Source organism: Nematostella vectensis, chromosome 3 (assembly GCF_932526225.1).
Source record: "Nematostella vectensis chromosome 3, jaNemVect1.1, whole genome shotgun sequence".
Lineage (NCBI taxonomy): Eukaryota > Metazoa > Cnidaria > Anthozoa > Actiniaria > Edwardsiidae > Nematostella > Nematostella vectensis.
The window spans coordinates 16,142,412-16,154,900 of NC_064036.1; the positions used below are offsets into that span (position 1 = coordinate 16,142,412).

General features: G+C 41.6%; 1 protein-coding gene and 1 long non-coding RNA gene across 2 annotated transcripts; both read right to left on the bottom strand.

Moving 5' to 3' along the window:
* Positions 1 to 2,570: 2,570 nt before the first annotated feature.
* LOC125561118 lies at positions 2,571 to 6,303 on the bottom strand. Its single transcript, XM_048724426.1, has 5 exons — positions 6,228 to 6,303; positions 5,193 to 5,411; positions 4,900 to 5,075; positions 4,512 to 4,606; positions 2,571 to 3,392 (listed from the first exon to the last, which is right to left on the bottom strand). The coding sequence occupies exons 1-5, from the start codon at positions 6,230 to 6,232 to the stop codon at positions 3,006 to 3,008; spliced, it is 882 nt and encodes a 293-aa protein (XP_048580383.1). The 5' UTR covers positions 6,233 to 6,303; the 3' UTR covers positions 2,571 to 3,005.
* Positions 6,304 to 7,099: 796 nt separating this feature from the next.
* Positions 7,100 to 10,497, bottom strand: LOC125561119. The gene is made up of 7 exons (XR_007307144.1): positions 10,445 to 10,497; positions 10,290 to 10,359; positions 9,476 to 9,559; positions 8,656 to 8,799; positions 7,927 to 8,226; positions 7,522 to 7,882; positions 7,100 to 7,257 (listed from the first exon to the last, which is right to left on the bottom strand). It is a non-coding gene; the product is annotated as an uncharacterized LOC125561119 (long non-coding RNA).
* Positions 10,498 to 12,489: the final 1,992 nt, after the last annotated feature.

Consider the following 12,489-nt stretch of genomic DNA (forward strand, 5'->3'; position numbering starts at 1 on the left):
GACCCCCCCCCCCCCCCCCCACACACACACACACACACGCACACACATCATCAACATCATCGTCTTGAATCTGCAATAAATCTCGTTAATATGAACGCATCATACTTTTCAAAAAAATTAATATGAGCCCATCATACTTTTCAAAAAAAAATTCGGCTTAAAAGTCTGATGCATGAAATCAACATGACAGTAATTCGTGAAGAGCCGAGTTATCGTATATAAGCATCATCAAGAGAAATGGTCGATGTATAAGTTGTTGCAGTTATCTGTTTGGCTGGTAAAAGTTCAAATCGTGGATCTTGAAAAAGACGCTTTAATGGCCAGAGAACACGCGAAAAGTCAATATAAACACAACACTAGACTACACACGTCTTTTCAACAAGTTGTTTTTTTATTTTTCACTAATTGTTTTTTTTTTGCCCTATGTTTACCGTATATATCATTAGGGACAAATAAATAGCTTGGGCTACCTGTGAAAATAGAATCTAGGGAACTCCCTTGTCTTGGTGGCTAATTGTCCGAGTTCGAGATCTCCGAGTAGAATTGACTCGAAAATAGAATCTAGGGGGGAACTCCCTCGTCTTAGTGGCGAATTGTCCGAGTTCGAGTTATCCGAGTAGAATTAACTCGAAAATAGAATCTAGGGAACTCCCTCGTCTTGGTGGCGAATTATTCGAGTTCGTGATCTCCGAGTAGAATTGACTTCAAAATAGAATCTAGGGGGGAACACCCTCGTTTTGTGGCGAATTCTCCGAGTTCGAGTTATCCGAGTAGAATTAACTCGAAAATAGAATCTAGGGAACTCCCTCGTCTTAGTGGCGAATTGTCCGAGTTCGAGTTATCCGAGTAGAATTAACTCGAAAATAGAATCTAGGGAACTCCCTCGTCTTGGTGGCGAATTCTTCGAGTTCGAGTTATCCGAGTAGAATTAACTCGAAAATAGAATCTAGGGAACTCCCTCGTCTTGGTGGCGAATTATTCGAGTTCGAGATCTCCGAGTAGAATTGACTTGAAAATAGAATCTAGGGGGGAACACCCTCGTCTTAGTGGCGAATTCTCCGAGTTCGAGTTATCCGAGTAGAATTGACTCGAAAATAGAATCTAGGAAACTCCCTCGTCTTAGTGGCGAATTGTCCGAGTTCGAGTTATCCGAGGAGAATTGACTCTAAAATAGAATCTAGGGGACTCCCTCGTCTTGATGGCGAATTGTCCGAGTTCGAGTTATCCGAGTAGAATTAACTCGAAAATAGAATCTAGGGAACTCCCTCGTCTTGGTGGCGAATTATTCGAGTTCGAGATCTCCGAGTAGAATTGACTTGAAAATAGAATCTAGGGGGGAACACCCTCGTCTTAGTGGCGAATTCTCCGAGTTCGAGTTATCCGAGTAGAATTGACTCGAAAATAGAATCTAGGAAACTCCCTCGTCTTAGTGGCGAATTGTCCGAGTTCGAGTTATCCGAGGAGAATTGACTCGAAAATAGAATCTAGGGGACTCCCTCGTCTTGATGGCGAATTATTCGAGTTCGAGTTATCAGAGTAGAATTGACTCGAAAATAGAATCTAGGGGGGAACACCCTCGTCTTGGTGGCGAATTGTCCGAGTTCGAGTTTTCCGAGTAGAATTGACTCGAAAATAGAATCTAGGGGGGAACACCCTCGTCTTAGTGGCGAATTCTCCGAGTTCGAGTTATCCGAGTAGAATTAACTCGAAAATAGAATCTAGGGAACTCCCTCGTCTTGGTGGCGAATTCTTCGAGTTCGAGTTATCCGAGTAGAATTGACTCGAAAATAGAATCTAGGGAACTCCCTCGTCTTAGTGGCGAATTGTCCGAGTTCGAGTTATCCGAGGAGAATTGACTCTAAAATAGAATCTAGGGGACTCCCTCGTCTTGATGGCGAATTGTCCGAGTTCGAGTTATCCGAGTAGAATTGACTCGAAATAGAATCTAAGGAACTCCCTCGTCTTGGTGGCGAATTATTCGAGTTCGAGTTATCCGAGTAGATTGGTTTTAGACCATCGAAAATTAACTGATAAACCATGAGGGGCAATTGTAACATCCTTACGCTGAAATACTTGCGGACATCAAAGGACCGCACCGAGTAAGTCAACAAGTTAGAGATACATGCAAAAAGGAAAAAGGCAAAAAGAAAAACACATGAATAGCTAATGTAGGTCGCGGAATTGAAATCGACAATGTTTGGGTACAGTAAAGACAGCAACACCGAGGGGGTGATAGGAGGAGCCCTAGAAGGACAGTGAAGGGCCTTTCTCTCGATACCCCTTAAAGTGAGCTGTACAAGCAAAGACTTCAACGAGGGAAAATAAAACCGGTGCCTTCATGTAAGATAATTACGCGTGGAAGAGGGTTTCAATGACCGACTAAGAATGTAAGAATAAACAAATTGTATGCACTGAAGCCGGTAGCGGCTGGAGGTAAAAATAAATACAAAACATGAAAAATGTCCTCCATTGTGTCGCCATTTTATGTTTCTCCACTCCACAATGCTGAGTCATCATACAAAGAATTCATTTCGATTGGCTAATTCAAAACCAAGATAACTTCAGTCAAATATCGTCAATAAGGTATCATTTGTAGATTCCTTGCGAATAAACCATTTTAAACAATAACAAGCGGATCAAAAATTATCAAAGAACAGCATCATTTTACCGCCATGGCGACATTTATTTTCTTTTAAATGTGAATAATACTAAAGCCAGTTGAAGCGTAACAGATGAATGAATGAAACACTAAAACACTAGCCACACTTCCCAGCCATAAGATTAGTACTGAATCTACTTGGAACCTTTGAAATTGAATCTAACTTACTTAAAAACCTGAATTATATCTATATGCAGAGAATGTTATACACTTAAATATCTAGAGTTTTCAGCTATTCAAAACAACACAAAACAACATCGTCGCGGAAGTCTTAGAAATGGATTTTAAAAAGATTAATTTAATTTAATCCACGGGACCACCGCTGGACCTGCCACTGAGCTTTTGGCTAACCCTGACACGTTTTACAGTTGCAAAATGGCACCGTTATCTCAGAATCCCCGGAACTGTTTTTCACCTGCTTGATCCAAGCTGGCTTAGGACCCCCCTTGTACCCTACAAAAGCATACGTCTGTCTGTATGACAGATAAGGGCTGGGAGCACCAAGGGTTGAGATGGCATTTCTTGCAGAAGACGTTAAGTATTTGCTTCCTTCGTCCACCACTGCTATGGCAACCATGACGTCATTTGGCAGGGCATTGATGTAATTCACAATCTTGGTTCCCGCCTGATGGTCACCGTGGGTGTCGATGGTGGCTTTGGAGATGAACGCATGGTTCGAGCAGTTGACGGCGACAAAGTTGTGACCACGAGACTTGTGCTTGCCATCTTCAAGCTATAACATATTTTCTCCGTTAGATAGCAACAAAATGACCGAGTTTTGTGACATAACTATCAGGCTTCAGGGGGACGGGAGAAGGAGGACTGTGGTTGCCGAATACCAGGCGAGAGAGGAGAACGCTTCCAAACACAACAACAAACTTTAATACACTCGACAACTCCACGAGGTCTCAAAACTCCCACCCACAATGCCTTGCGGGCTTACATATCAACTCCCATAATGCAGGGCGAGTTCAAACTACAGGTCCCTTGTCCCCCTAGAGGGCCTGACATCCAGGCTATAGATCGGTTAGCTTGCAATTTTAACTGAAAATGTGAATTTTGTATTGTTATGATAGCTAAATAGTGGAGATTTCGAACCATATAGTATTGAAAACCCAACAGTGTTGCGCGACTTGCGTGAATATTAAAAACAAAATAAAATAAAATAAAAACATTCCGCTCCTCATATGTTCTAGGCCTAAACGAGTTTCCTTTTCCTTGGGCACACGGGGTAGTACCATCGAGGTCCCGAGGCTATCTAAGATATCCAGGCCCGTACCCAGGGGGGTGCAGGGGGTGCGAACACCCCCCTCCCCCCCCACAACGGTCGAGGGTCCACTTTCGATTCTCAATAGATGTGCTATATAAGCTAGATCAGTCTGGTATGTAGCCAAATCCGACAATAAACATCCCGTGGCAATACTGGAAAGCATAAAAAAATCCTCCCCCCCCCGGAAAAAAAATTAGGTCCACTTTTTCGGATTTCGCACCCCCGCAAGAAACATCCTGGGTACGGGCCTGATATCACACAAGGTAAATGAAGCCCTGAACATGAAGCACTGTAAACTCCAAGAAGACGTAGGACAGCAGCCCACCACAGAGTGAACAGCTGCATATTGGCAATAAGGGGATCGACTTTATTACGACCCGTTCCGCGCTTTCATCAAGCAAAGCTATCTGTTTTTGCCAGCAGTGATGGCTGTTGGGTGTTGTTATTCAATACTCCGAGCAAATTGCCGATTAAAGAAGGCTGTATTAAGGATGATGATGGCTGATATTGAGGCTGTTTGCACGGGGCTTCTTGAAAGGTCCTATTTTCGATAAGAGCCCAGCAAATGTAGACTTCACTTACCATTGGAAAATAAAAAGTCAGCCCATCCACTATGATCACACCTTGGGTTAATGGTCCAGTCATGGCAGCCCCTTTGACGTAGATCTCAGGGTAGCCTATGAAGCAGAATCGATGGTGAGTAAACCAAATAAAGGTTTGATAATTATTGGGTGGCGCAGTTGTCAGAGAGTTACCCTGTCGAGGTCTGGGGCGTCATCCCTCATTAAACATGAGTTTCCGGTATAAAAGGGATCAGAACCCCCTTTTCGAATATTTCATTTGTATCGTTTATTCGCAGAGTAACATTGCCAAGAGAATTTAGCACTAAATTAGCTCCTAAAGAGAGATATCTAAAAGTCAAACTTTCGAAAGTTTGTAACTTCCGTTACAGTACTACATCTAATCTTACCGCAATTGTACGCCTTCCCGCCCTCTCTCATCTTGCATCTCAAATGGCTGCTGCAAAAGTTGTTACTGCAGCTGGCAACTGGTTTAACAACAGCGTGGTGTACATCGGGCGCTGTCCCAGGCTGAAAGTTTTCCGGAAACGCAAAGTGCGTAGCTCCATTCAATTCACATTGAGACCTACCAACAAAAAAAGTAACTTGCATCACATCGCTAGCAGAAAACGAGCCTATGAATAAACATTTCTTTAGAGATAAGAGTGAATATTCTGCCTTTATTCTAGAGTTTTTTACTCACCTTTTACGATTGTAGTTGATGGAGAAACAGGAGCTGTTTCGTGTGCAAATCTCTTTACAGCCTTTCATGGAGGCTGCAGGCGTCGTCTCGATCACGTGACCCTGTAGTAATGAGTTGGGCATCTCGAAAAATCCACCGCATTCATAAGCACGACCGTGTCGACAATACAACAACGTGAATGACAGCACCACCTTCAGAAGATCCATGTTGTTTCCTTTTCTAACAATTGATAGGATTATTGAAATTAATTAGTTTATTATATCAATATGCAAAATAGCATAGTCATAAATATTTTACTATTATTAATTTTTTCCGGCTGCACTGGCAACTGACGTTATGGCGAAAATAAAACAAGATTTCAAACAAACCCGAACATCTTGAACTTAGATAGCATGCATTATTGTTTTTATTCTCTAGTATCATCATCATCATTTTTATTATTATCACTATCATCATACTAATGATTATTATATTGAGTGGTCTCCCTGATAAGACTACCGACTAACCGAGCTTTACTTAAAAATGACTATAATGCACCTAAAATATGTTTTCCCGTTAAATAACGCGTAGACGATTAAATTGCTATTACAGTTCTGTAATCTTCTAAAGATGAATATTTCAAACCATATGAGAAGTTTAGCATCGATTTGTTAACCAAAAATAAGAGGATTGACTTTTAACTTTTATGTACCAATGTCATGACATCTAAACGAGATCTAAAAATAAAAGGAAATATTTCCTCATCACTCTTATTACCCTGGGTACCAGAGGCTCCGAGCTTCGCGGCAAGAACGGAATCTCGAGGCCGCTGTTGCTAAAAAAATACGAGTTTTATCATAATATATTTTTAAATTACGGCAATATCTTATTATCTTTTTCAGATATAAGAATACGGAAAATACCAATAACACTTTAATTAGTTTGAAACATAATTTTCGTTTAGACGCGAAGTATTTAGGTAGTCTATTTTTTTCAAAATTTCTTTTCGATGTTTACAAAGTTACACAGAGAGTATTATTTAGTCAAATAACTTACCGCATTTTAGGGCGCCGTCTTCTGAAGTTTGGGGAGAGTTTCCCACCAAACCAACGGCAGCTGTTTTCTCCTCGAGCCCAAACTATTTGTGGAGCAGTTTTCTGCGCAGCCGTCCTACTGGGAGGATTCTAGAATGGGGGTTGAGGGGGCAGGAGGAGGGGGGGGGGGGGGTGGAGAAGCTTATTTGACGCTTCTTCGGAATGTAATTGGCATAGACAGCGCGTAGCCCCACACCACCCTAGACCCGACTTGTCTTTCTCACAATTTCCTCACTAACTTCTAAATTGTGAGTTGTTGTGTGAAACGTAACTTGTACAGCTATGGGGAGTACATGTGGACTGTCGACGTTTGCGACTGGAAGAGGGATTAAAAAGGGACAAAAAAAGGTCTAGGGTGGTGTGGGGCTACGCTGTCTATGCAAATTACATTCCAAGGATGCCATTTAACTAGCTGCTATGTCCCGATCATCGACGGAAACCTAAAATTGACGTTATGATTATTATTAACCTAATATGACGATTCGGGGATAGTTCCATCCCTCTCCCATCTTGTACCGGTGTCAGTGATTTCGAACTGCCTTAAATCCGGCAGAAAATCGCGCTGAAGCTGAGTTAGTCAGAATAAAGTTTCCAGCCTTGGTATCGACACAAAATAAGAGACAAAGTAATCTCTCTAACTCGTAAAATTGAGCTTTTAGGGAAGAAAAACCATTATAGACCGATACATGTATTTACATCCAAACTAAGTTTATTTCATGAATTAGAGAATGAAGATATAACTCATAAAAGATAATTTGCGCACTGACGCGGGTGGGAAGCCTGTGCTGGTAACAAGGGTAAAAGAGGGTTATTGACTGCAAAGGAAAAAAAAAATAGTAATAGAACTGTTTTATTACTTTACAAATCCAGATAAAAAATAAAATACACTCAATAATTGCAATTGCGTTTAACCGAACGAGATGATTCCTGGGCGAGATGTCTTAATTTCACGGGCCACGAGAAAATCAAGACTATGATCCAACAATGATAACCTTCCTCCATCAGTCCTCGGGAAAATCAATACGGATAGAATCAAAAAGCCCAAACTGTCGCGATCTCGTACCAGAACAATGAATACAATACACAAAAAACTGGAAATCGACTCTGCCAAATTTTGGTCTTTAATAAGACTTCTTCAGGGCAGACTCAAGTCTGCCCAATTACATGGACTCAAGTCTGCCCTGAAGAAGTCTTATTAAAGACGAAAATTTGGCAGAGTCGATTTCCAGTTTTTGGTGTATTCCAACAATGATAACAATACTTTAATAACTACTAGTGTAGCGGCGAATTTAGATTTTATCCTATGTATTTGTTTTTTGAATTCATGACTTTTGTGATAAGTTCGGAAGTGGTATCATCTTAAACAAAAATCAAACGGTTACGTATTGTAAAAGACTGCACGGCGACTTTTGTAAGGCATACGCCAAAGACCTACAAAGAGATGCGGCAAATAGTGCAAAATCTTAATCCTTGATTTGTGGTCAGTTGCGTAACCTTCGTGATGCTCTTGGCTTGTATAATTTGGTCATTAGCGTGACATTCATGACGGTCTTGGTGTGGTCATTTGCGTGACCTTCGTGACGGTCTTGGTGTAACGGATGTGGTCATTTGCGTGACCTTCGAGATAGTCTTGGTGTAACGGATGTGGTCATTTGTGTGACATTCATGACGGTCTTAGTGTGACGGATGTGGTCATTTGCCAGACCTTTGTAACAGTCACTTGGTGTAACGGATGTGGTCATTTTCATGACCTTCGTGACGGTCTTGGTGTGACGGATGTTGTCATTTTCGTGACATTCATGACGGTCTTGGTGTGACGGATGTGGTCATTTTCGTGACCTTCGTGACGGTCTACAAGCGGGTTTCGCTGCTGGCGTGACAAGTCTGGGTAAATGTTCCTTCAGTAGCTGATCGAACACCTTACTCAGTCTTTCCCCGGTCAGGCCTACCTCCGTAGTGATCTGCAAATGATGAATACGCACGGCTTAGAACGCTGATAAAACAAGACTGCTTTTCATTTGCTGCAATATAGCTAATAAAAGCTATATCGAATTTACAATGAAAACGTTTCAAACAAGTTAGCGCTGCTTGCACGATAGGTTAAAAAAAATCAAGGAGACATATAGAAGATATTTTTGTCGTTGTTTGTTAGGACTCTAAATACAAAATGGCATAGACATTATGAGTTTGTTAGTGCTGTTTGCACTAGGCCTTAGAAACCAAGACGACATTGGGTGTTTTGTTTGTGTACACGGGGCAAAAAAAAATAAAAAGGCGTAGGCTGACGAGTTTATTTGCGCCGTTTACGCGGAGCGTTGAAAAACAGGGAGATGCATGCATATGGGGGGTTTGATTGCGGTGTCATGAGCGAAAAAGGGCGTGGCACTCACGTGGTTGTACTTGTCACAGTTGATGAATACGAGTCTCACGTGTTGCACAAAGGCCTCCGCCTCCTCGTATCGCATCAACGTCAGGTTATCTTTAATAGTGCCGAGATCCATCGGTTCTGATACGAGTTCGGGGTAGTCAGTCACCTGGTAGGAAAAAATCGGTATAGATATTTTATAGGGAAGGATGAGTGGCCCTGTTTGCAGAGCGTTGCTATGTAATGGGGACTGTTTCCCGGTTCTGACTTGAGTTGAGTTGGTCTGCTTTCGTCTTTGCACCAAAGGTTTCATGAGCCGTATGGCGAGGCGCCATTCTTAGGGCGCCTCCTATACCTTTGACCCAACCAAGAAACACTTGGTTATTTTTTGCATTACCGTTCTAGATGTATTTTCACACTTTTCGCGCTAGATTAGTTTGTGGTGAGATCAGGTTAACGCGCGAAAGCTGCCAGATTTTGAAGTAAACAATAAATCGTATATTAGACCAGAAAGATAGCCAGGGATTTCCAACCTCTAAAAGGTAGCCATATGACCCGAACCAAAACCGCTGTGGAAAGATAACTTGCCATGCCCTACTCTCACCTAATGAGCCAACAGGCTAGTTTCCATATCATCGCAGTCGATCGCAATCCATCATGTGCGATTATATGGAAACTCACCCTGCGATTGTGTGTGATCAGATGGAAAGCACTTGCGATCGAACTGCAATCGTACGGTCAAATTTACTGCGAGTGCGATCATATTGAGAGCAGCCTTGAGGTCGCTCAATAAAAGTGCACTTCTCAGGAGCGCCCAGAGAGAGCTGAATAGGAATCGCCCTCACCTCCTTCGTGTTGACGGGTTGTAGGAACGGCCAGCTGTCCTCATTCCGCACGAGCTCCGTCAGGATTAACTCACACGCATCAAGCTACCAAAACAAGACCGTGTCTATGAGCAGTTACATAATACAACGACAACTACAAAACGAGCAGTGACATACAACGACAGCAACTACAAAACGACAACGGCAACAAAACGAAAACAACAACAAAACAACAACGGCTACAAAACGGAAACAACAACAAAACGACAACGACAACAAAACGACAACGGCTACAAAACAACAACGGCAACAGAACGACAATGGCAACAAAACGAAAACAACAAAACGACAACGACAACAAACGGCAAAAAAACAACAAAAAAACGACAACGGCAACAAACGTCAACAAACGACAGCGGCAACAAAAAGACAACGGCAACAAAAAGACAACGACAACAAAACGACAACGACAGCAAAACAAAAACAAAGACAAAATGACAACGGTAACAATGCAAACTAAATATTGGTAACAACAAAAATTAAAACAACGGTAAGGATTATATTGATGCTGATAATTAATTAGACCAATCATGAATGAAGATGGCGGCGGGGTTACAGATGATAATTAGACTGACAATGATGATAACCCGTGATCATGAAAACTTCGATGATATTTGTTAATGATGATGGCGAGATGATAAGAAATGGTTTTGAAGGAGAGGTTTTTTGTGGTTTTCTTGTTGATTGTTGATGGAGGCGAAGTTGTTATTAATGAGAATTGTGTTGATGTTGATAAAGATAATGTTGATGATTAAGGTTAACATTGGTAACCTACCTCGGGGTTTATTCTTCGCCGCTTTGTTGACGGATTTTCTGGGGTTGCTTTCTGCTTGGTAGGTTCAGATCTAATTTCAGGATGTTGAGAGAAGCAAACACATTACTAAATGTACAGCTATGCAACTGAGTTGACTGTAGGCAATATCGAAATACCTTCTAGGTTTGGAAGTCTTTGGCTGTTCATCCTCCGTCTCTTCTGAATCGCTCTCAATAGCGCGGCGTTTTTTTCCTCAGCGCGGCCTTTTTTCCTCTTGCCCGCAGGAGCAAGGGTGAGCAAGAATTTACACCTTCTCAAATGTATGCGGAATCCCGGAGTTTCCAATTCTGTCATTCGACATAATCATTTGACAAGGCTAGTACTTCGTGGCTGTCATAACCGTTCTCACATTTGAGACAATCTGTCAATCGAGTTCCTAACATCACGCTACATGAAGTATATTGCTATGCGCTCAAGACATAAAGGAATAGAGTGAAGTACCGAGCACAGGCTTACCGTTTTAACTCGGATATTTTAACTTGGATACACACATACGCACACGCACACACACAAACATAAAAAAAGACAAAAATATTTTCTTACTCTCCTGGGAGAAAGAGATTCCAGGCAGCATATATAATAATAAGGGCAGCGAGGACAAGGAGTTTGCCGAATAGTGAACGAGACATTTCGCATTAGGTTAGAAGCTTTATTTGGTTTGGTTTCCTACACATTTGATTTGAGTCATTTTCGTTGGATTCACTGAAAAGTGCTCGACGGAATGATTTAAGGTTGCTTTCTCGCTAGTTCAGGGTTCGATTCCCTGTCTCTTTAGTTGGTCTTTTGTTTGATGGTTCTCGCATTGGCTGAATGGCTCCTAGATTTTTTTCTCGGTTTTTGTCCCTCCGCAAAAATACAGCAATTCGATCCTTAGTTTATTAAACAACTGACTAACTCGCACTAGTAGGAGTTGTTCTTGGTGACCCCCCTCCCCCCCCCCCACATCAACATCATCGTCTTGAATCTGCAATAAATCTCGTTAATATGAACGCATCATACTTTTCAAAAAAGTTAATATCAGCCCATCATACTTTAAAAAAAAAAAATTCGGCTTAAATGTTTTTTTTCTATAAGTCTGATGCATGAAATCAACATGACAGTAATTCGTAAAGAGCCGAGTTATCGTATATAAGCATCATCAAGAGAAATGGTCGATGTCTAAGTTGTTGCAGTTATCTGTTTGGCTGGTAAAAGTTCAAATCGTGGATCTTGAAAAAGACGCTTTAATACGGCCAGAGAACACGCAAAAAGAAAACATGAACACAACACAAGACTACACACGTCTTTTCAACAAGTTGTTTTTTTATTTTTCACTAATTGTTTTTTTTTTTTTTTTTTTGCCCTATGTTTACCATATATATCATTAGGGACAAATAAATAGCTTGGGCTACCTGTGAAAATAGAATCTAGGGAACTCCCTCGTCTTGGTGGCGAATTGTCCGAGTTCGAGTTATCCGAGGAGAATTGACTCGAAAATAGAATCTAGGTAACTCCCTCGTCTTAGTGGCGAATTGTCCTAGTTCGAGTTATCCGAGGAGAATTGACTCGAAAATAGAATCTAGGGGACTCCCTCGTCTTGATGGCGAATTGTCCGAGTTCGAGTTATCCGAGGAGAATTGACTCGAAAATAGAATCTAGGGGGAAACACCCTCGTCTTAGTGGCGAATTGTCCAAGTTCGAGTTATCCGAGTAGAATTGACTCGAAAATAGAATCTAGGGAACTCCCTCGTCTTAGTGGCGAATTATAAAAGGTTCGAGTTATCCGAGTAGAATTAACTCGAAAATAGAATCTAGGGAACTCCCTCGTCTTGGTGGCGAATTCTTCGAGTTCGAGTTATCCGAGTAGAATTGACTCGAAAATAGAATCTAGGGAACCCCCTCGTCTTAGTGGCGAATTGTCCGAGTTCGAGTTATCCGAGGAGAATTGACTCGAAAATAGAATCTAGGGGGAAACACCCTCGTCTTAGTGGCGAATTATTCGAGTCCGAGATATCCGAGTAGAATTGACTCGAAAATAGAATCTAGGGGGGAACACCCTCGTCTTGGTGGCGAATTGTCCGAGTTCGAGTTATCCGAGTAGATTGGTTTTAGACCATCGAAAAACAACTGATAAATCATATAAACAATTATAACATCCTTACCGCCGTAACATGCTTGCGGA